The 22,774-nt window shown below is 39.2% G+C and overlaps 1 protein-coding gene across 7 annotated transcripts in view; it reads left to right on the forward strand.

Moving 5' to 3' along the window:
• Positions 1-22,774, forward strand: part of Vps13b (vacuolar protein sorting 13 homolog B) — a 438,985-nt gene that overhangs the window by 16,872 nt on the left and 399,339 nt on the right. For all 7 annotated transcript variants that reach the window (XM_057791255.1, XM_057791252.1, XM_057791249.1 and 4 more), the window contains exons 4-7: positions 11,029-11,149; positions 16,680-16,847; positions 17,696-17,877; positions 22,160-22,334. In XM_057791255.1, the coding sequence (XP_057647238.1) occupies positions 11,029-11,149; positions 16,680-16,847; positions 17,696-17,877; positions 22,160-22,334 (646 nt within the window). The remainder of the gene's footprint in view (positions 1-11,028; positions 11,150-16,679; positions 16,848-17,695; positions 17,878-22,159; positions 22,335-22,774) is intronic.

The raw sequence follows: 22,774 nt of genomic DNA on the forward strand, positions 1-22,774 counted from the left end.
TGGCAAATATTCTGTTTGTCTGACTTGGTGGCTCCATGGCATCTCTGATTCTGCCTTCTTCCTCCCAACATTCAGTTCAGTTTTCCTCCCCCCCACACCCCCTATCAGTAGGCCAAGACAGTTTTTTTATTCATTAACCAATAAAAGCAACACATAGAAAGAAGGACCTCCCACACCATTCTAGTTTGCTTTTTGAGTTTCTGGACTTCTTCTGTCTTTTTATTGATTATTCTGAGTCTTAGTCTCACCAAGTAGCCATAGTTGATTTGCAACTCCCCATATCACCCAGGCTGGACTGCGCTCACCCTTCCTGTCTGCCTCCAAGCACTGTTGCTAAAGATGTGCCCTGATGCCCTCGACTCTGCCTGTCTTTATCTGACTTTTCCTTAGCCAGCCCTTGTCTTACTAAACTCAGTTAAGGGAAGAGGAGTACCATATTCTCTTGGCAGTGCTATCGACAGTTGGGAAGTCTAAACCCCTGTCTGTTTTAACAGGTTCTCTCATAATTTAGATACATTTATTTGTGCTCTGAATTTTTTGCCTAAGTAATCAAATCAAATCACTAGATACAAAATGTTTTCAGGTTGAATAATAGCTATGTTTTAAGTAGTACATTTTAAATGAAGACAAATGGTTTAGAATACTGGTCATGACTCAGTTCCTGCGCCACTGGCTTGTTTTGTAAATATGGGTTTTAGGACATGACTTTATTTGTTCGATTGCTGCTGTCTGTGATGTTTTCTTACGTCAGCAGCACAGATGAGTGGAAGCAACAGAGCCTATATAGTTTGCAAGTCTTTTACATAAAAAGTCTTGTTTTAAAGTTCTATAATTATTTGAAATTTTCATTTAATTCCATTTAAATTAAAAATATGGAATAAAATATTTTCGTAGAAATTTCTTTATTGATTATTAAACATTAGATAGTCTGTATACATTTTTGAGTTGATACTTTATTGAAAAGTTGCTGTTTATGCTATATTAATATTATGATGAGACAATTTAGTAAGGTAAATGTTATGTTAACAGATACTGTGGTATCCGTATAACTAGAACCTCTGTAGTCATTTTGTGTTTTCTAGAGAAAGGGAAATGAGGTAATGAATTGTTAAAGCCAAATTATTAAAATATATATCAAATGTTGTTATAGAGAGACTTTTCATGTGTCTGTGTTTATATAGATTTTAAGGTTTTGGATGCACACACATACACACATACACACAACTCTCTATTACCTTGGCAGAACAGAGCCCCTGAAGCACTGATACTGGTGATGCTGGACTTGCTAGTCTAAGTACTGGTGATGCTGGACTTGCTAGTCTAAGTACTGGTGGTGCTGGACTTGCTAGTCTAAATTCTGTCAAGTTTCTTTCCTGTCATTTTCATATATAGAGCTTGGTAACTGTCTTCTGCCATTTCTAATGGCTGGCTGAGAGTCCTGTCATTTTCAAGTTCTTGAGTGCCAGAGACTTACAGCTCCCTGGGTCTCATAGCCCTGGAAGCTCAGGCTATGGCCTAGTGACTTTTAGGTGTTCATGTCAGAGGTGTGTTGTCAGCTAAGTGTTACAGTGACTAACTTGGGTGTTGGGAACAGTAACTAGTGGTACAACCCTGAGCTTTGGTAGTTAATACAGTATGCTTTTAGCCCGTAACATCTCCGGCCCTTTTCCTGTGGCAGGGCTGACAGTCTTCTCTCCTGCAGCAGCTTGCGTCCTCCGGCCAGCTCCTTTGCTGCTGTTCTTGCTGTTGTACTCTAGGCGGGAAGCTCTAGAGCATGTCTTCCGCTGCTGTTTCTAGGCCACCCCTCTGCCTGTGATATAAGTTAGGAAAAGTCTGGGAGCGGTGGCTGGAAGGATGGCTAGGCAGTTAAGAGCATGTACTGCTTTTACAGAGGATTTGAGTTTGTAGCCAGAGACAGCTTATTTGCTTCCCAGCTGTCCAGCCCAAATAAACACACAGAAACTATATTGCAACACTGGCCTGTTAGCTCAGGCTTCTTATTAACTAACTCTTACAACTTAAATCAACCCATTTCTATTAATCTGTGTATTGCCACGAGGCTATGGCCTACCTGTAAGGTTCCGGCATCATGGTCTTTCTTTTGCAACTATATGGTATCTCCTTGACTCTGCCTACCTTCTCTCTATATTGCCATTCAGATTTCCCGCCTGACTTTATTCTGTTAGCCATTGGCCAAAACGGCCTCTTTATTAACCAATGGTAATAAAACATATTCATAGCATGCAGAGGAGAATCCCGCATCATGAGTTCAGTTCTTAGCACCCATGTGGATCCAGTGCCCTCTTTTGCAGAAGGCACCTGCACTCATGTGCATGGGGGGGGGGAGAAAGGAAAGGAGTGGGGAGGAGGGAGGAAAAAGGAAGAAAGGGAGGGAGGGCGGAAGAGAGAACTAAAAAAGAATCATAAAAATAGATTAAACCATTTAGGAGAAGCCCTGTCTGGTTCTATGTTGCAACACTGGGATGTTAGGGGTGGAGGGTGGAGAGTCAAGGATGGGAAGTACAGGTGTTTGGGGTGGAAATAGGACACAACTTGTTTGAGAAACTGGATTATTCCAACAAACTGAGAATAGCCTGCTGATAAGACAGAAGTCATCTGCTTAGAAAACTAAAAAGGGGGTGTGCCGTGCCTGTGCTCAGGTTTCAGTTCTATCTGTTGTGTGTGGCCAGTTCCCTCGCAAGCCGTATATCACCATTCACAAGCCTGGTTAGGAGTCAGTCACAAGCATCATGTGACACCTATATCACCAGCTTTCTTCTGAGTCTTTAGGGCAGGGTTTCCGCCATCTTACCTGAGAACAGCTGAAGGGTGAGCAGGGTCAGCAAGAGTTAACCTAGGAGTCATGCTTGGTGTCTTCTAAAGTCTGTGTGATGACTAGAGTGAGGTAGAGGGCTAGAGGGGAGTGAGCTAGAGGGGAGTGAGCTAGAGGGCTAGAGGGGAGTGAGCTAGAGGGGAGTGAGCTAGAGGGCTAGAGGGGAGTGAGCTAGAGGGCTAGAGGGGAGTGAGCTAGAGGGGAGTGAGCTAGAGGGCTAGAGGGGAGTGAGCTAGAGGGCTAGAGGGGAGTGAGCTAGAGGGCTAGAGGGGAGTGAGCTAGAGGGCTTGAGTTAACTGAGGAGTCATGCTTGGTGTTTTCTGAGGTCTGTGTGATGACTAGACCAAGGCCTTCAGAGTGGCCGTGGCCGCTTGACTTTACTGCTGCTAGAAGCTGCGTGGGTTTTCTTCATGACTGTAGAGTGTTCAAAACAACTGGTTGTCAGAGAAGGGACTGCTTCATTGGTAGATCCTTCTCTGAGGTATTGGGTACAAGGGAAGAGTCTGACAGTTGTCAATCAAGTAGCTCCTCTTAACAGCTTAGATAAAGACAAAATATCAAAGGTGCTTACAGTGAAGGTCTATCAGTCATGGAATTGACATTCCCAGTTACTGAAGCCAATTTAGCTACCCTTAGGAAAATCTTCAAATCTATCTCCCTGTCTTGTTTGGGCATTTTGGGTCTTCTGTTCTTCCCTCCTGACTACCTTTGGATCCCAAGCAGAGCCATGCTTCATCTCCATTCTCTCACACTGCTCGAGTCTAGCTCAAAATCTCTTTTGTGCTTTGTTGCTTGTGTTTCTTTTCCTTCAGTGTTTCCATTTGTCTACTCAACTGTGTTATCAGAAGAACAAATCCTTTTCTTTGTTTTGGAAATCTAAAGTTTCAAATTCTAAGACTTACTTAAATGAGTCCTGAATTTATATATATATATATATTTTTAAAGATTTACTTATGTATACAATGTTCCTCCTGCATGTGCACCTCTATGCCAGAAGAGGGCACCAGACCTCATCACAGATGGTTGTGAGCCATCATGTGGTTGCTGGGAATTGAACTCAGGACCCCTGGAAGAACAGCCAGTGTTCTTAACCTCTGAGCCATCTCTCCAGCCCAAGTACTGAATTTTTATCTGATCTCCATACCTATATAGTCATCTTTGTTGATATGATGCACTTTCTGGAAATGCCCTTTAACTTTTATCCTTTTACTTAAAAATTATATATATATATCCTTTAGGAAAACTCACTTGACCTCCCTTATGATAGTGTGGTGGAGTTTAGGAAGAAATATTTTCTTATCCAATTCATTATCAAGAATCTATTTCTCAAGCCTGAAATCAGTGGGCCTCATCAACATCATTTCAAAGCTAACACAGATATTGAAGTCAGATCATATTACATAGTCTTTTGGATCCTGAGAAGGAGGAAACGTTATTAGTTGAATTAGGGCATTAAAAACAGATGATTTCTTTGGAATGACATAAGGAGAGTGGGGAAGGAATTGAGTAACTTTTCAGAGTTCATACGTTTCATTTTAGACTTACTATACTCGGGGTGCTAATATTTAATCCCGCTTACTGCATGTATGTCTTTTGTATGCATGTGTATGTGTGTATAGGTACACTCGTGTGCTTTCATTTTTGAGGTCAGAGATTGAAGCTGTGTGTCCTCCTGGAATGTGTATATAGGTTTGTGTATGTGTATATAGGTGCAGTCGTATGTTTTGAGGTCAGAGATTGAAGCTGTGTGTCCTCCTGGAATGTGTATATAGGTGTGTGTATGTGTATATAGGTGCAGTCGTGTGTTTTGAGGTCAGAGATTGAAGCTGTGTGTCCTCCTGGAATGCTCTTCACTTAGTCTTTCACTGAACCTGAAGCTTTTCTGTTGTGGCTATTGTAGCTACCAGGGACTTCTAGAGTTCCACTGTCTTTGCCCCCAGCAGGGTTACTGTAGAAGGTGCTGCTTTTTATGTGGGTGCTGAGGATCTGAACTCAGGTTGTCTACTTGTACAATAAACAGTTGTACTAGTTTATGGTAATTCAACTAGAGCATCTGGGAAGGGGTAAGGTCAGTTGAGGAATGCTTCCAACAGATGGGCCTGTGCGCATGTCCTGATTAATGATTGATGTGGGCAGGTCCAGCCCACTGTAGGTTGTGCCATCCCTAAGCAAGGCAGCTTGACTGTATAATATAAGCTGTACAAGCAAAGGGAAAGAAAACCAGTAAGTGGTGTTCTTCTGTGGTCTGTCCTTCAGTTCTCGGCTCCTGGGACTTGTTTTGTCTTTCTTCAGTGATGGGCTATCACCTGTAAGGCTGGTAAACTTTTCCTTCCCCAAACGGGTTTTGTGCAGTGTTTTGTCACAGCTGCAGAAGGCAAACTAGAACAGCAGTTTTTGTAAGTCATTTCCTCAGCTAAGTTCTTATTGGTGTTTCCCTCAGCGTGCAGTTTTCTCAAGTTTCGCAGCTATTTTTTATTGGTACCTCTGCTTTTGAATGTTTTTTTTCCCGAATGATCAACTTAATTTTGCTGCTTCCCCACTTGCAGCTTTCATTTCTTACCCCACACAGATTATGTAATTCAAGGCCTTCCTACTTTCTCTTCACAGTTTGCTATTTTATTGTTCTCTGCAGTACCTAAAATTAGGCTACACATTTCTCATTTTTGTAATAAATAAGCTGGCTTCCCTTTTACTCTTTTGTTCCTCCTCTCTTGTAGTGACGTCTTTCCCAGCCTCATGCTCTTTGTGATGCTCCTGGGACTCCCGAAGGCCTGGCCAGGGTTGTGTGCATTGAGTATTGGGATACTTTCCAGTCAGTATCTCCTAATGCTTTAATTTCCATCTTTACAATGAGGAGGATATTCGTGTGTCATTGGGTTGAACAGGAAGAGAGTAAGAGGCGTTGAGTGTGATGTTTGACAATGTGACAACTTGAAAGTAGCATGAACACAGATCCCCTGTGTTTTCCTCCTACCTTGCCTTACTCCTTAGGTTTTTAAAAGGAAAGTCTTAGTTTCCTCATTTAAATACTTGCTGCCCAGCACATTCATGTGTTCAATAAAGGAAACTCTTCTTTATACCACATGCAACCACTGATTAGCTCTGAAACTGTTCTTAACATTTTAATGTGCGTGGATATGTGCTGTAGGACAATTGTCTTGTACCCTGTAAAGATTTGTCACTTGTACTGGTTTAATAAAATGCTGATTGGCCAGTGCCAGGTGGGAAGTATAGGTGGGGCGATCAGAACAGGAGAACGCTGGGAAGAGGAAAGGCTCAGTCTGCAGTCATCACCCAGATGCAGAGGAAGCAAGATGAGACTTCCTTGACCAAGCCATGTGGCTAACACAGACAGGAATAATGGGTTAATATAAGAGTTAGTTAATAAGAAAGTCTGAGCTAATAGGCCAACCAGTTTATAATTAATGTAGGTCTCTGTGTGTTTTTTTGGGACTGATCAGCTGTGGAACTGGGGCGGGGGAGACAGACAGAAACCTTTGTTAACAGATATGTCTTCAAGTAGTATGTAAAATATCTGAATAGAAGTACCACTTTCTGTGTTATGTTTTCTAAAAGTGCCCAACATATGCTTTCTTTGCTCAACTATTACTTGTTCAGGAAAAGTACATTTCAATGTATGCTTTATTAAGTGCCTACTTCCCACTCTGAATTCTGGTAATTGTTATATGATGTGGGTCTGGTCAGGATGCCTCTCTCTATATATACTTCCTTCCCTACGTTTCTGCTCATTTCACTTTCCAAATTCAGTGCTTCAGGAAAGGGGTTATAAAGAGGGTTGTCACAGGCATCAGTAAAGAATTGTTCAGTGTGTTACTATTGACTGTAGCCGAGACAGTGTCCTCTGTGAGGTCGTTGAAAAGAAGACCGAGAATGACTGACAGCTGAGTCGCCTGGGACCAGAACCTCTTATCCGTAAGCAGGTAGTGTGGAGCTCAGACACAGATGGCCCACCCCCTAGACATGCTTTCAGTGCCTACACCTTTATTACTAAACTGTGGACTGCTAAGTGGTCCTCTTGACTTTGGGGACAGATTAGTAACTTCTCAAGAATGAGAGGGAGGTTATCACTATCTTTCCTACCCTCTCTCAGCTCTGGGGAATAGTAAGCTGTTGCCCGTGGTTCTTTTTTGCCCTTCCAAGCATTCATCCGCGTTGGCTTCTGCTTTTCTGGTGCTCTGAAGGGTATTGGTGCTCTCACGGTTGCCTTCTGATCTGAGCCTTACAATACGTATTACCAGAGGGCGTTGAAGGAGAATATTCCTGAGTCTTGTACTAGTTCATTTACAAAACCTTTTCATGTCTCAGGAGCTCTTGGTGACCAGAGCTGCTGGGTGAGCCTCTGTCCTTTCCTGCTTCTGAGTTTGATGCCAGAAAGCAAGTGCACATCACTTTTCTTTCCGCCCACTCGGTTTCTCTCTCCATCAGCTCTCCTGTACCCTAATTCATTGCTGTTTATAGAGATGCTCTTACCTGTTTGAACTGTCCTCACTCTTCTCACACCTTTGTGAATCTGATAGTTGATCTTTTTCACTTTCTCAATGACTAGACCTGTAAAGGCCAAGGGACAGGCATGCTCCCTGAAGCCATGACCTGTCAAACGCAAGTAATGCGTCTATTTGCATTCAGTATTTGCTGCATTTCTCTGTTAGGAAGAAATGACATTCTTGCTTGCTTAATGAGGAGTGAAGATCAGTATTTTCAGAAATAGCTCAAGAGAAAACATTTTTTTTTTTTGGCAATGAAATATGCTCTACAGATATTTTGGAAAAATTGAAACTCAAGATAGAAATGTAATAGTTTGGGGTTAAAAGTTATCTCAAATATTCTGACTAGCATTTTTGAAAACATGTTTTTTTTTTTAATTTGAAGTTTTAAGTTTTCAATGTATAAAAATGTATAATATTCCAAAGAGATGTCTACTGGTAAAAAGTAGAAGAGGAATTTAAAAATAATGATGGAAGTAATTCCAGTTTTACTATGTATACACTTATTTCATGATTTTATTTTGCTTTATTTTTATTTAATTGGATTGGGCAGGCTTTGATTAGAAGCCCAATTGTAATTGAGACAATTAAAATATAATTGAAGTCAAATTCATATTTCCAAAAGGATTCTTACCTAATTATAATATGTATATAATTACAGTTTTTAACCACAGTTAGAAAAGTATTCACATATTTGGTAATGTTTGTTTCATAGCATATATTCCTTTGAGTACCATAATTAATGCTCATTTGTATACATACTAAAATTTCAAGTTTATTATAAATGTATTAAGTTTGCTTTTTTTTTCCAATGACAACAGTGTTGTTCTATAGAGGAGCTTTATTAACTGCACATTTATTTATTATTTATCTTAAGGGAAGCCTTGTTGGAAACTCATATTTAGTCTGCCGTATTCCCTTTTGCTTTTAATAACATTTTAGAAATAAAAGTAACTTCTTTCTTTGGCTGTAAAATATTTGTCATCTCCTGTACCCCAGATTTATTGGACTGTGGTAGCGTTGAGTGGCTTTTGGCTGAAATGTTTATTATGACATCATTGTAATCTGATGCAGGCTGTGATTTCAGATGGTTTCAGTGTTAAATATTTTCATAATTATGCTGGTTTTGGCTGTTCACGTAAGACTTTTTTTCACATCTCCTTAATGAACGTGTTTTACTTCTGGGCCTTTGAGGCAAACACATTTCAAAAATGAATAGTGTGCTTTTAATGTTAATATTGTGCAGAGTATCTAACTGGACTTTTTAAGGTCGTTCCTTGAACGAAGGATAATTATAGTGAAGTTCTGCTCATAGTAGTCTTGAAGCCTTTGAGGACTGAAGCATACCCCCAACTAACAGAAGATGACATTGGAAAGATTGAATTATGATATTGTTTTGTGGAATGAAACACTCTGGAATTGTTATGTGTTATCTTAAAAAATGAACAAAAGTTTAGGCAGATTGCCTTTGTTTATGATGTCAAAAATTTGGTTTTTGCTTATATGGGGTTTCAGACAATATTTTCCCAAATGTGCCACTAGCATCTGAAGTTATGCTGCATTGTAAAAGAGACTCAGCTTTTATTAGGATATATTTCTCTTGAGTTATTAAATAAGGGCTTTTCTCTTCTTGTTGAATGTATGTGTGTGTTATGCTTGTATATAGATATATGTATTGTGTATATGGTTCACAGGTGGGTGGGTGCTTGGTACATGTGTATGCACACTTGTGGAGCCCAGATGCTAATGCCAGGTGCCTTCTTTTGTTGCTTTAGTCTGTCTTTAATGAGGCCGGGTCTCTTGCTAAACCTGGAGCTTGCTGATTCTGCTAGTCTGGCATTTCAGCTCGCCCTGCTGACCCTGTCTCTACTTCTTGCATACTGAGATTAAGTAGACTGCTGTGCCTGACTCTTGAGTAGGTTCTGGGAATGCAGACTCTTGTCCTCACACTTGTGCGGCAAGTGTTCTATCCATGCCGCATATAACCCAGCCCCGAAGTTTTGTTTTATATATTTTTGAGATTTTATTTTAATTTTATGTGTATGGATGTTTTTTCTTTATCATATGCATGCTTGGTGCCTCCAGAGTTTAAAGGAAGGTGTCGGCTCCTCTGGAACTGGAGTTATAGACAGTTGTGAGCTTCCATGTTGGTGTCCAGGTCCCCTGCAAAAGCAGCCCAATGCTGTTATTTGCTGAGTCATCTATTCAGTCCCCGAATTTCAGTTTTGAAAGAAGGCCTTCATGTCTTTTATTTACTCCTACTACAAAATTATATCAGCATATTTAGTAATTATTTGTGTGTGTATGTGTGTGAAATAAAAACTAAATTTCCCCCATTGTAAATGTCAATGTAATTACTGAGTGGGGAGTGAAGGTTGGAGGTCATCATCCACCCTCTGTGTTGGTGCTCCTCACTGCACGTTTGCATGTCGCCTTAAGTTGAGCCTTTGTTCTTAGAAAATAGTGCATTGACAATTGTACTTATCTTAATATTCTGTCTTTTCTCTTTTCATACCTGTTTTTATTTTACATTTAATTAAATTTGTGTATGTTTATGTGCATGTATGTTTTAAGGTGTAACTTACCTTGTTTTTCTAAATAGATTGACTATCTTCCTATTAAAAACAGAAAAAGAAGGAAAGGAAGAAAGGAAGAAAGAGAGGGAGGGGGAGAGAGAGGGCGGGAGGGGGAGAGAGGAAGGGAGGGGGAGAGGGAGGGGGAAGGAGAGAAGGAAGAAAGAAAGAAGGAAGTACTGCTTGGAACTAGCTAATGTTTTTGATAGATTTTTGAACTTCTTGATGACAGGTGTAACTAATTTATCTCAGGAAATAAGTCCACCAATGAAGACATGACTATTTTATAAATGTTGATTTAGGACATGAAAATTATACTCATTTCTATTTTATAAAAAGATAATTAAAAAGTATAATTTATGTTTTTATGTATCCATATCAAACCCATGTAAACTTTATATTTACTACTAATAGTAATTTAGTAAGTATTGTTAAATAATATGCGAAGATTGTAAGACATAAGTAGAGATAACTAAGATGACTGCTTGAATTCTAAATAATGAGAATTTTAACATAGAAGCCATAGAACAGAACATTAATTTCCTTTCCATTTATTTTGTGTTTAGATATGGAAATCATTAAAACATTTTCCTGAATAGTCATATAGGTTTGTAAAGCCATAAATAAGACATCTTTGGATAGTGCCAGATAATTTGTTTTGGAGCTAGCTAAAGAAGTGTTAAAGCAGTTAGTGTATGTGCGTGATGTGTGCACTGCCTGTGTGGGCCCGAGGCCGGAGCTGCATGATCTCTGTCATTCTCCACCATATTCCTTTAGGCAGGGCATCTTCTAGACCTGGAGCTTGTAGACTCTGGCTCCGTCTGTGCAGGGCTTACAGATGTGTGCAGCACTGTTATTGGTGAGCTGTGTGCAGGCTGGGATCCGCAGTCCTTCTGCTGTGTGTTAAGTGCTGTTAGCTGCTGAACATCTGCCCAGGCCTTAAATTAGTTATTGTTAAGTACTGTTCGCAAATGTATAATTTAAAATTGGTTACATAAATTTTGAGAGCTAAAATTTGGAAAGCCTGACTTTTAGTAATCTTAAATCCACATGCTGACCAAAATTTCCTAGTCCTTGAATGTGACCAATGTTTCTTTTTTCTTTAAAACAAAAATAGGATGACCATGAAAGCTGTGGTTCCAACTCTACCAGCCGAAGCCCTGCTGAAAACACAAAATCATCCGTCAAACCCCGAAGAACTCAGCAGACTGCTCCTACAGACCCTGATTTGCCACCAGGTAACTTCACGTTGAGATTACTGTTGTTACTGACCATGTGTTAGTGTTTGTAGAATATATATTTTCTGTCATATTTGCTGTCATAAAATGTTTAGGTCATATGCACATGTGCTTTGCCACATGACTTGAACATGCTGGGTCCAGAGCCCTCACAGATGGCTCCTAGTAAGACTTGGTCTGTCCTTTGTGGCTGTAGTCAGAGCCTCTCCCAGCAGAGCCTCAGGGTTTTCTTGCCTTGCTTTGTGCTAAGAGCCAAGAGAAGGCACTGGATCACTGTGTTACTGGATGCCAAATTACCAGGGAGATGATAGGATTTTGTAGCTGTAGCTGAAAGATAACCATAGATGCAACCTGTTTTATTTCCTGATGTCTTTATTCATCCAAGATGGTATGAATTGCAAACAAACACTTCCTAGGCAAATATTTAATGAAGAAAGATCATTACCCGCTAGCGTTGTAGACTCATTGCTGCCTTTACAAGTAAGCTGTCAGTTACTTCTCTTTTGATTTTTAAATTTTATTAGTCATGTTTTTGTGTGTTGTAATGGAGACTGGTGTATGCTTTATTGTGCTACATTTGTAGGTTCTCTGCTAGTTTTAGTTAACATCAGAGGATAGAGTTAGACACACCATTTTGCCAGCCCTGCCACTCTAAAATATGTGTTCAGAGTTCCTGGTGCCCTTGAAGTGAGAGTCCTTTGCACGTGCTATGGACAGCTTGGTGCTGATGCTTCCTACACCTGTTTCACCAAGTGACTGTCTGGGCTAGAGAAGGAGCCACAAGATATTCCTCATTGTTTCCAGAAGTTTCTCGACTTCTTACTAATCACTCCTTTGGGAAAAATTGTCAAGTTAGACTGGTAGCTTATACTAATTTATTAAATGTGTAGCTTAATTTCTTCAAATTCGACAATGTATCTTCTTAGAATTTCCAGCATCACCCATGGTGTATAAACTTGTCTCTTGCTCTTTCCCTGTCTCTCTTGCTTCCTCTTTTCCTATATCTATCTTCTCTTCTGTCAGTTTAAGGTAAATCAAGTTTTGTTGCATATTTTGTTGCATATTTCTTAAGAAAAACCTCAAAATCTTGTTATTTTTTTAACTTCAGATAGAACAATTTTAAGGCTGATTTGTGAACTTGGGTTCTAGATATTTAATGACTTTTTAGAGTTAGCATTAGGATTTAGACTGGTAGAGTTATGACAGTTGGCTAATTTTCAGTGTCATAAAAACAGCTGTGTTCTACGTGGGCAGCTTGAGGTAGTTTGCGGCTTAACATGTGCTTCCTGCCTTGTCTGAGAAGCTAGGAAGTTGTTAAGCAGCAACTAGATCCACTAGCTACTAGAAGTCAGGACAGTTAATTTTTGCTAAAGGGGGAAAGAGAAGAATTTGAGAATCTGACTGGGTAAGCTGATAGTGATCATTTATTCAAAGAATGACCTTTATTGCTATTATTCTGTCTTGTTTTTGTTTTTCAAAGTAGAGGTAGACTCCTGTTTCTAGCTTTCTTAGGGCAGAGTTATGTCTCTGTGGTTATAGTTTTTAGTTGGAACATTTGTTTGGATTCGAAAATGATTTAAAACTTTAACATTTAAACATTTTTATGAATGTTTTGCCTGCAGAGGCTAGAAGAGAGCCTGGGACTGGAGTTACAAGATTTGGGCTGGGCTCCATTGGAGAGTAGCCAGTGCTCTTAAGTATGGAACCATTCTGCCAGATCCTCCAGAAATGATGTTTAAGGAAGGTTTTGGTGTTGTCAATATAGGCATTTTCCCCTGAATAAATAGCTTTTTAACAGGCAAAGAGTAAGAATCAGTATCTAGAACAGTCTTTCAGTTGTGTGTCTTGACTGATTAATTCATCATTAAAGCAGTTTATTGGGTCACAATAAGCATTTTTAAAAACACCTCAGGATAGAAAGCCTCAAGATAATAACATGTAGTAAATGTGAGATCTGAGGTGTGTGTGTGTTTGGGCTAGGATTTGATATCATATCTGTTTGGGCTAGGATTTGATGTCACCTGACTGGCTGAAGGTCAGCATATGTATTTTCTTTAAGTCAATTATAGAGGTCCAAGAGCAGTCTTTTGTGGTGATGAGAGTCTTGAGTTCTAGGCTCAGCTCCTCTGAGACACTGTTTCCCTGTATGTTTACTGTTTTCTGCTTTCCTCCATGTTCTTTGCATATTGTTTGTTGTTCTTGTTTGTCCCGCCCCCCCCCCCCCCCCCCTTTCTTTTCCTTTGCTGGGTATCAAAGCTTCACACAGGTTAGGCAAACACTGTACCACTGAGGGCTGCACTAGCTCAGGTTCCTGTATTTTATTTTGGTGTAAGATGCGTCCATGTCTCCCTTCAGTTCTGTATTCTCTGAATTAGAGTTTGGCTTTTATTGAAGGCTTTTTAAAAAATGTTCTTAAAGAGTATTGGTTTGACTTCAGTTAGAGTCTATTAATTGACTTACACTTTTCTTTACAAAATATTTTCTCTTTTAAATTTTCTACTTTAATTGTATGCTAGGATGCTCAGAGATAAAATTTGTTTCACTATGTAGATGTAGTACAGACGCATTACAGCTCCCCTCCCTCCCTCCCTCCCTCCCTCCCTCCCTCCCTCCCTCCCTCCCTCCCTCCCTCCCTCCCTCCCTCCCTCCTTCCCTCCCCCCCCCCCCTCTCTCTCTCTCTCTCTCTCTCTCTCTCTCTCTCTCTCGCGCGCGCAGCGCGCAGCGCGCGCGCGCTGCGCGCGCCGCTATTTAGAGTTTAGTTAACCTCAAAACTATGTACTCATTGGACCAGAAACTACATCTTAGTCATTTTTGATCAGTAGCACGATAGCAAGCAAACACTTCTGTGAGAGGCCGCTAAGGCCACGTAAGCTGTGCTTTTGTCAGTCTTCTGAGAATATTGTGAAATCAGCTACACATGATTAGTAATGACTGTGGCTGTGTGCCAGTAAAACCGTGGTCTTGACAAATTTCATACAGCCCATACCACCCTGCGGACCACCCTTTCTGACCACGATGCACATGATTATAAGGATGTAATTACTGATGATTTGAGTTCACATTTGCTGTTTTAAAGTCTTTTCTAAGATGTTTATGTTCCTGCCCTACCCTTGCTTACTGTTTTCGGAGAGCTAAAGTAGCTGTTGCTCTGTGTTTTTGTAGGTTTTATGGCTGTGCTTGTTGGGATAGATGGACGGAGCACTTAGAATTACACTTCTTAGACTTGGAGCCTCACTTTACTCTGTGGCCACATGCACACGCGCATGCACACGCACATGCACTTTGGTTACTTGAAATTTTTCTTGGTCTATTAATAGCATTATTCCAGGACATTACTGTATCTTATAATTTATTTTAAGAAAATCAGTGCTATATAGTAGAGTAGTAGTAGTTTTTCTAGTCTGCTACACTAATCTTTTATTCTTTAGTATGTTTTCATTTACAGTTTTATAAAATAGTTTGGCATATAGGCAGATAAATCTTTGCATACATCTCTTTATTAAAGAGATTCTTACTAATTTATAGAATTAAAAGATATAAATGTGTAATATATAAATATATACAAATACATATACATAATATATTTATGATATAATATACATAATATAAATAATATATTTATATAATATATACATATTATATATAATATATGAATGATTTTAATTTTTTCAGTATAGGTGACAAAATTGTTTGACAATCCTTTATTACATCAAGGTTTTGATGCATTACTGTTTTTACTATTATAAATGTTCTATTGAAATTTTCAGGCCGGGTGGTGGTGGCGCACGCCTTTAATCCCAGCACTCGGGAGGCAGAGGCAGGCGGATCTCTGGGAGTTCGAGGCCAGCCTGGTCTACAAGAGCTAGTTCCGGGACAGGCACCAAAGCTACAGAGAAACCCTGTCTCGGGAAAAAAAAAAAAAAAAAAAAAAAAATCCAAAAAAAAGAGAAATTTTCAGGTGGAAAAATGCTATCCCATACATTTTATAGCTATATCTAATCAATATTTTATCATCTTATTTCTGTTTTGTCACTTTGTGTAAAAAAAACTTAAAATATTCTATTAACATATTAATATACTATTTTCAGTTACTGCCCTTTGACTTTTTTTTTTATATAAAATACCATTAGTTTTGTAGGATTAAAAAGACTTATTTTTGTGTATGCATGCATGTGTATGTCCACATTTGTGCCATAGTGCACGTATGGAGAACAACTTGAAGTTGCTTCTTTCCTCCCACATGTGGGTCAACCAGGTCAGCTCGCTATGTTTCTGAGGCAAGTTCTTTTACATCCTGGGTCATCTTGCTATCCTGTTCCTTTGTTCTTTATTTTCCCTCTTTCGCTTCTGGGCAGTCTAGGTATGTTCACACACATCCATTTGTGGCATAGGTATGTTCACACACATCCATTCGTGGCATAGGTATGTTCACACACATCCATTCGTGGTATAGGTATGTTCACACACATCCATTCGTGGCATAGGTATGTTCACACACACCCATTTGTGGCATAGGTATGTTCACACACACCCATTTGTGGTACAGGTATGTTCACACACACCCATTTGTGGTACAGGTATGTTCACACACAGTAGCCTGGGGTTAACACTGAACATTGTTTTTCTATTGCTCACCACTTTATTTTTTGTGGGACTCAGGGTCCCATATTGAGTGGCAGGCACTTTCCTCACTGGAGCATCTCCTCAGCCTTGTATCCCCTCCCTCCCCCCCAACAGTGTCTCTCCATACAGCACTGATTGTCCTGGAACTTGTTAAATAGACCCCAGAGATCAGCCTGCTGCTGTCCTCTGGCAGCTCTGTGCTCCGTAATGTTCTTTCAGCTGTCTCTGTCTTCTTATGCACTCGTGTTTCTCCTCTACCGTGTGTCTTAGATATTGCTGTTCAAACACAGTCACTGTGTAGTAACATTGCTGTACTTTAATTTGTTAATTGATTTTTGAGATCATTTCTTGTTATGAAGCTGTGGAACTCTGCTTTCTTCTGTGTCAGCCTCTAGGACAGCTGGGAATGTAGGTATGTGACGCCATACCAACTGTTGACAAAACAGGCAGAAACCAGACAAAGTATGTCTGTAAAACAGTGATCCTTGTGTGGGATCTAGTGTTAACTTTTTTTTTTTTTTTTTTTTTTTTGGTTTTTCGAGACAGGGTTTCTCTGTGGTTTTGGAGCCTGTCCTGGAACTAGCTCTTGTAGACCAGGCTGGTCTCGAACTCACAGAGATCCGCCTGCCTCTGCCTCCCGAGTGCTGGGATTAAAGGCGTGCGCCACCACCGCCCGGCTTAGTGTTAACATTATTAAATATGGCTTCTGGATTAGTATATTTGTTCATGCTCATGTTTCCTTACAGTGTCTTTTAGGGCTGTCTGCTAGTCTAGTTTATTTAAACTTTAATTTCATCTTTACAGAATATTCTAAAACAAGTCATCTCTTACATACTTTGTTTAGTAGCATTTCAAGAGTATTTGCAGACTTACAGCTAGCTAATTAAGCCCTTTCCTTACTTTGTAGGATACGTGCAGAGTCTGATTAGACGAGTTGTAAATAATGTGAACATCGTTATAAATAATCTAATACTGAAATATGTTGAAGATGATATCGTCCTTTCTGTCAACATCACTTCTGCTGAATGCTATACTGTGGATGAATTATGGGACCGTGCATTCATGGATATTTCTGGTGAGTAAATGTCAAGAAAATAGTGTTTGGGCATACTTCTCTGTAAGTGATAAAATTGCATTCATTTCTTAACCTTTTTGGGTGTCTTTTTTTTTTCTATTTTTCTTTGAGACATGATTTCTCCGTGTAGCTTTGGTTCCTGTCCTGGAACTAGCTTTGTAGACCAGGCTGACCTCGAACTCACAGAGATCCGCCTGCCTCTGCCTCCCAAGTGCTGGGATTAAAGGCGTGCGCCACCACCGCCCGGCTTTTTTGGGGGACCTTTTGGTAGCTGTAACATAAAGCATATGAAGTGGGAAAAGTGCATGTCCACAAAAGTTAGCATATAACTATGGGAGGTTAAAGCAGTTGAAGAAACCATGAGACTGGCCTGGAGAGGTGGCTCAGCCATTAAGGGCTAGGCTTACAACCAAAAATATAAGAAACCATGAGATTGCTTTTGAAAATTAAAAATTTTTATTCTCTTTTACCTATCATATGGTTTTTCAACTATGATACACAATATTTTACAGTATAATGGGTTATACCAATAAAAATTAAATTTGCTTTGTATTTTTATTGCTTTTTTAATGAAACAGAGCAAGAATATTGCCTTACATACCTTTATAAGAACATCTGGAAGTCTTTGATTGTCTTGAAGCTTTTGGCTATGACTTGTCTCATTCTCTGCAGTGCTGACCCTGCAGTGGGTGTCATCAGCCATGACTCTGCCGGACATCCACGCTGCTCGTTAGTCAGAGGAGGGTCTAATTAATCAAATAATAAAATTGGCATATGTCTGATACATTTAGAAATGCGTTCTAATTTTCCTTTATTGCTCACAGTGGTTTTCTTTTTTCTTTTTTAAGCAACTGATCTGGTGCTGAGAAAAGTTATCAATTTTTCTGACTGTACAGTTTGTCTTGATAAAAGAAATGCCAGTGGTAAAATCGAATTTTACCAGGATCCTTTATTATATAAATGTTCTTTCAGAACTCGCCTTCATTTTACATATGATAACCTAAATTCCAAGATGCCATCTATTATTAAAGTGAGTATCTCTTTTTCTAGTAGTTTGCTTACATATCTTTATTGTTTATTGGTTCTTGTGCATTGTAATTATAAGGAAAATCTCCAAAGTAAAAATGAACTTCATCAATATATGTGCTACTTGTTTTTATAAAAAGTTAAATATATTTTCATTTTGAATTTTTTGTATAATGTGTTCTGGTAGAGATATTTTGGAGGCAACCTCTTTTGCAGTGATGAATGTCCTTTTTGGTCTTGCTGGCTATTACTGGTCCTTACCTTGTTTACAGCCTGAGGACGTCATATGAAATCGCAGCCCAAGGCCCTGAGATTTCACTGCAGTACCACTCAAGAACTTAGCACAGCAGTTCTTAAAATTTGCTTGTCGTTTTATAAGGCTTGATATGACAGCCTAACCGTATACTTTAGCTTATTGGCTCAACAATTTCTGCTGCTGCTGTCGAGCTGAGTCTTACTCTGTGTAGCCCAGGCTATCCTGGAATTCATTATGTATCTCAGGTTGACCCTAAATTAGTAGCAATTTTCCTGTCTTAGCTTCCTGCATGCTGCAACAGGAGGCTCCACTCATGCGGGAGAACACACACAAAATGACTCCTCCCCCGTCATTAGATGGGGATCATTATTATGTTCCTTTTATTGAAAATAGATTTTTTTTTCTCATAAAATGTCCTGATTATGGTTTCCTTTCTAGTCCTCCAAGGGCCTCCCAACTCCACCCCCATCCAGATCCCCTCTGCTTTCTGTCTCTCATAAGAAAACAGCCTTCTAAGAGATAATAAAATAAAACAAAAACTGATATCTCAGAATAGGACAAAACAAAGAGAAGGAAAGGAGCCCAAGGAGAGGCACAAGGAGCACACTCAGGACTCTCTTAAAAACACTAATCTGGAAGCCATGATACATACCCAAGGGACCTTTGTATTCCTTGTCTTTGTGTGTTGATGTGTGTGTTGGTCCTGTTGTTCCATTTGTGTTCTCCGTCCTCTGGCTCTTATACTTTTCCACCTCCTCTTCTGCAGGAACCTCTGAGGGGAAGGATTTGGTGGAGACATCCATTTAGGGCTAGTGTTCCAAGGTCTCTCATTTTTTGCATAATGCCTGGATCTGGGTCTCTGTATTTGTTCCGTCTGCTGCAGGGGGAAGCTTCTCTGATGATGGCTGAGCAAGACATGGTCTATGCGCATAGCAGAGTGTCATTAGAAGTCATTTTATCGCCGCATTCTTTTAGTAGAATAGTAGTATTTGGTTTTCTCCTAGGTTGCAGGGCTATCTGTGGGTTACTCCACAAGCTCTGTGCCACCATTGCACTAGCACAGCTTCCAGGGGACACCATTGTGGACGAGAGGGATTATAGCTGGGTTGGTGTTTGTATTTTTCCTTTGCAGCATGCAGAGTGCCTTCCTGCACCAAAACTGCTGGAATTTGGGGGTGAGGGGCTCTATGTTCACCAGCTGAACTTTTCCATGTTCAATGAGCTGTGTAGGTATTGTCTCAGCAATAGGGCCTTGCTGGTAAAGTACAGTAACTTTGCCTACATATTTATGTATGAATTTTTGTTTTTCCTTGATAGGAATCAGTTATCTGTATTTTACTTTTATTTTCCACTGTGTTCAATCTGTATTGGTTTATCTATATTTGTTAATCTTTCCTTCTATATTTGAGTGTGTGTGTGTACGTACATATATACAGGGGAAAGTGTTACTAAGTAGTATTGGTATCTCTGTCTCAAAATAAACTTCTGTTCCTAAGCCTTGGATTGGCTATTGAAACACATACACATGCTTTAGAACCTTGATTTGTATTCTAAGCGGACCTTGAATTTGTGATATCTTCCTGTTTTATCCTCTATAATATTTTGTATTATAGGCTTATATTGTATCATCATACCTGGCTCCAAAACACATTTTCTAATCAAATAATAGGTGTGTGGAAGCTTTACTATATAAAATAAAATAATCTTGCTTGCTAGTGCAAGTTTAGTTGTCCCTTCATAGGATTTGCTTAGAGGTTGAAAAGTGCCTCAGAGCAACGAAGTTTGCTTACAGGTGCTTTTTTTTTTTTTTTTTTGGAGACGGGCTTTCTGTGTAGCTCTGGAACTTGCTCTGTAGACCAGGCTGGCCTCAGACTCACAGAGATCTGCCTGCTTCTGCCTCCCAAATGCTGGGATTAAAGGTGTGTGCCACCACTGCCTGGCTTATAAGTGTTTTTAACTCTGCTGATTGCCACAGAAACTTACTTATCAAGTGGATGTGGTTAAGTTTCTGATCACTTAAGTTTTTTCTTTATTATTCATTTTTATTTTTAATTTTGTAGACCTTTCTCATAGGCTAAAGTGGATTTTGAATGTATTTGTGTTTTGGATACTGTTATAATTTTCCATGTTTCCTGTGAAATGTGTTTTAGAGATTGTGTCATAAGAAATAGATCATATGGAAACATTTCATTTCCCCTCTGTTTTTGCTGTTTACTCTTTTTTTCTTAAAGAATGAAGTTTGTATATATTTAGTTATGTATAAGTAATTCCTTAGGAGAGGTTTTAATATTATAGGTATAAATATCTTAATAGTGGGTTTAATTTTTTTGTAAGGCTTGTAAATCTGTCTCGAACAGTTATCTCCAGAGAGATTTAACCAGGACATATAGCCATTATTATTAAGGGGACTGTTCATAGTATACTCTATATTTCCAACTTGTTAGGCAAGGAATGACAGACAGTTCAACTGGCATTTTTTTCTTAGCATTATAAAGAAAATCTGTGGGCATTTGATTGTTGAGAATCCATTTAGGTTCTTTGTCTCTTTTTGGTGAGGAAATGGTTACAAGTTGATGTGTGTATTAATGATAGATTTTCCTTTTCTCTTGCTTGTTTTGCTAAGGCCGCCTTCTATTGTGCTGTTGTTACTTCAGGGCTTGCAAGGCACAAGGCTGCAGGTGGCTCTGCACCATGGGAGGTCTAAGGAGCTGGAAACCAAAGATAGTCTAATTGTGACAGACATAACTCCAGAGAAGCCCAGGCTGGGTGTTTGGTACATGTGTACCTGTAATCCTAGCAGTCTGAATACTAAGGCAGGAGTTCAAGACCAGCTTGGTTCTGCTCTCATACAAATTTAGTAGCAAATTTACATTCTCCTTCCCACTCATTTCCTATCCTGTCATGGCTTATTCACTGTGTGACTCTTAGGTAACTTTTGTATTTGAAGTTTTCTGTCCCCCGTAGACCCACCCCACATACATCTTTTTCCCTGGCAGGTACTGTTTTTCGAATGCCTTGATTTCCAGTAAGGTGATGACTGTGACCTCTTTTTCATGTTTTGTAGATACTCAAATGCTAGTTATTCACAATAAACCTCGAGGAACTTGATTTTATGGCTTGTGTGTCCCCTCATGTTTATGTAACAAAAGGAAACTATTACAGTTTAGCTGTGTTTGTGTCTCATAGTTGTCTTTCTTTTTAAGGATAACTTTGAGTACTATGTCTTTATGGTAGTAATCTTATTCTTTTCTTATAATTAATTCATGTTTTAAATGTTCTGTCATGTTTTAATAACATTAAAGCTTGTCTGAAAAATTCCTTGAATAGTTACTTGATTTTATGTATTTGATAGTAACACTTTATTTCCATATTTATATATTTATAATGGGAATCTTTTACCCAGTTTTAACATATGGTTTTAGAATGCCTATGGTTAATTGAAAAGAATGAAGTCCTACTAAAATGCTATCATGAAATTTACTATGCTTTGAAGGATGAAGGGTGGAAATACTGTTAATATTTAATTATTTGGTGATATAATTTCTCTTCTAGAATAGTCTAGAACTCTAATATGAATATATCTTCTGGTTATTAACTCTATTTCCACAGTATTTGTCTTAGTCTGATTTTCATCTAAAGTATAATTATTACAGTAAATACTTTTTAATTCCTAAAATTTTAGAGTAATATTTTGGTTTAATTATTAGGAATGCTTTTTATATTATATGTCATTTTAGGACTTGAAATTGGTCAACTTACTTACTTTATTTTTAATATTTATTTATTTACTTATTATGTATACAGTGTTATGTCCGCGTGTATGCCTACAGGCCAGAAGAGGGCACCAGACCTCATTATAGATGGTTGTGAGCCTCCATGTGGTTGCTGGGAATTGAACTCAGGACCTTTGGAAGAGCAGATAATGCTCTTAACCTCTGAGCCATCTCTCCAGCCCCTGGTCAACTTACTTTAAAAGATACTTTAAAACATTGTTTTGATAATGCTTGTTTTTTTTTTTTTCCAAATGCAGATTCATACTTTAGTAGAGAGTCTGAAGCTTTCTCTCACAGACCAGCAGCTGCCCATGTTCATCCGTCTCATGCAGCTGGGGATCGCTCTCTACTATGGAGAAATCGGTGATTTTAAAGATGGTGAAACCGAGGACCCTGCCTGTCACAGCAAAGACGCATTAGGAAGCCTTGCAGGTCAGCACAGTGCAGACTTCACTGCTTAAAACTTGAGCTGCATCTGTCTGCAGCGACTGTTTGGTCACGCCCCATCCTGACAGCGTTTGCTGAAGCTAGCATGTGTTCATGTGTCCCCCATTCTGATGTGTATGTCATCACAGCTCATGGCTTTAGTTTGCAAAGTTCTGATGAGTAAATATTTTGAGTGTTTTCATAGGCACTGGCCTTTAGTAAGTTTTTTATCCTTGTAAAATATATGCTAAATATTGCACATTTCAGAGCTTTTTCTGTTTTATTATGAACTAGTGTTTTTATATGTTTTGGATTCAAATCACATTTATGAGTTTTCTTTGTCAGCCTGTGACTTGCTTATGATGTGTGTGGGAGGGGCAGTGTGGGTGTGCCTGTGGATGTCAGAGGAGACGTGGTGCAGTCCTTTCTCTCTCTCGGCTGGGCTG

Source organism: Chionomys nivalis, chromosome 17, assembly GCF_950005125.1.
Source record: "Chionomys nivalis chromosome 17, mChiNiv1.1, whole genome shotgun sequence".
NCBI classification, from domain to species: domain Eukaryota; kingdom Metazoa; phylum Chordata; class Mammalia; order Rodentia; family Cricetidae; genus Chionomys; species Chionomys nivalis.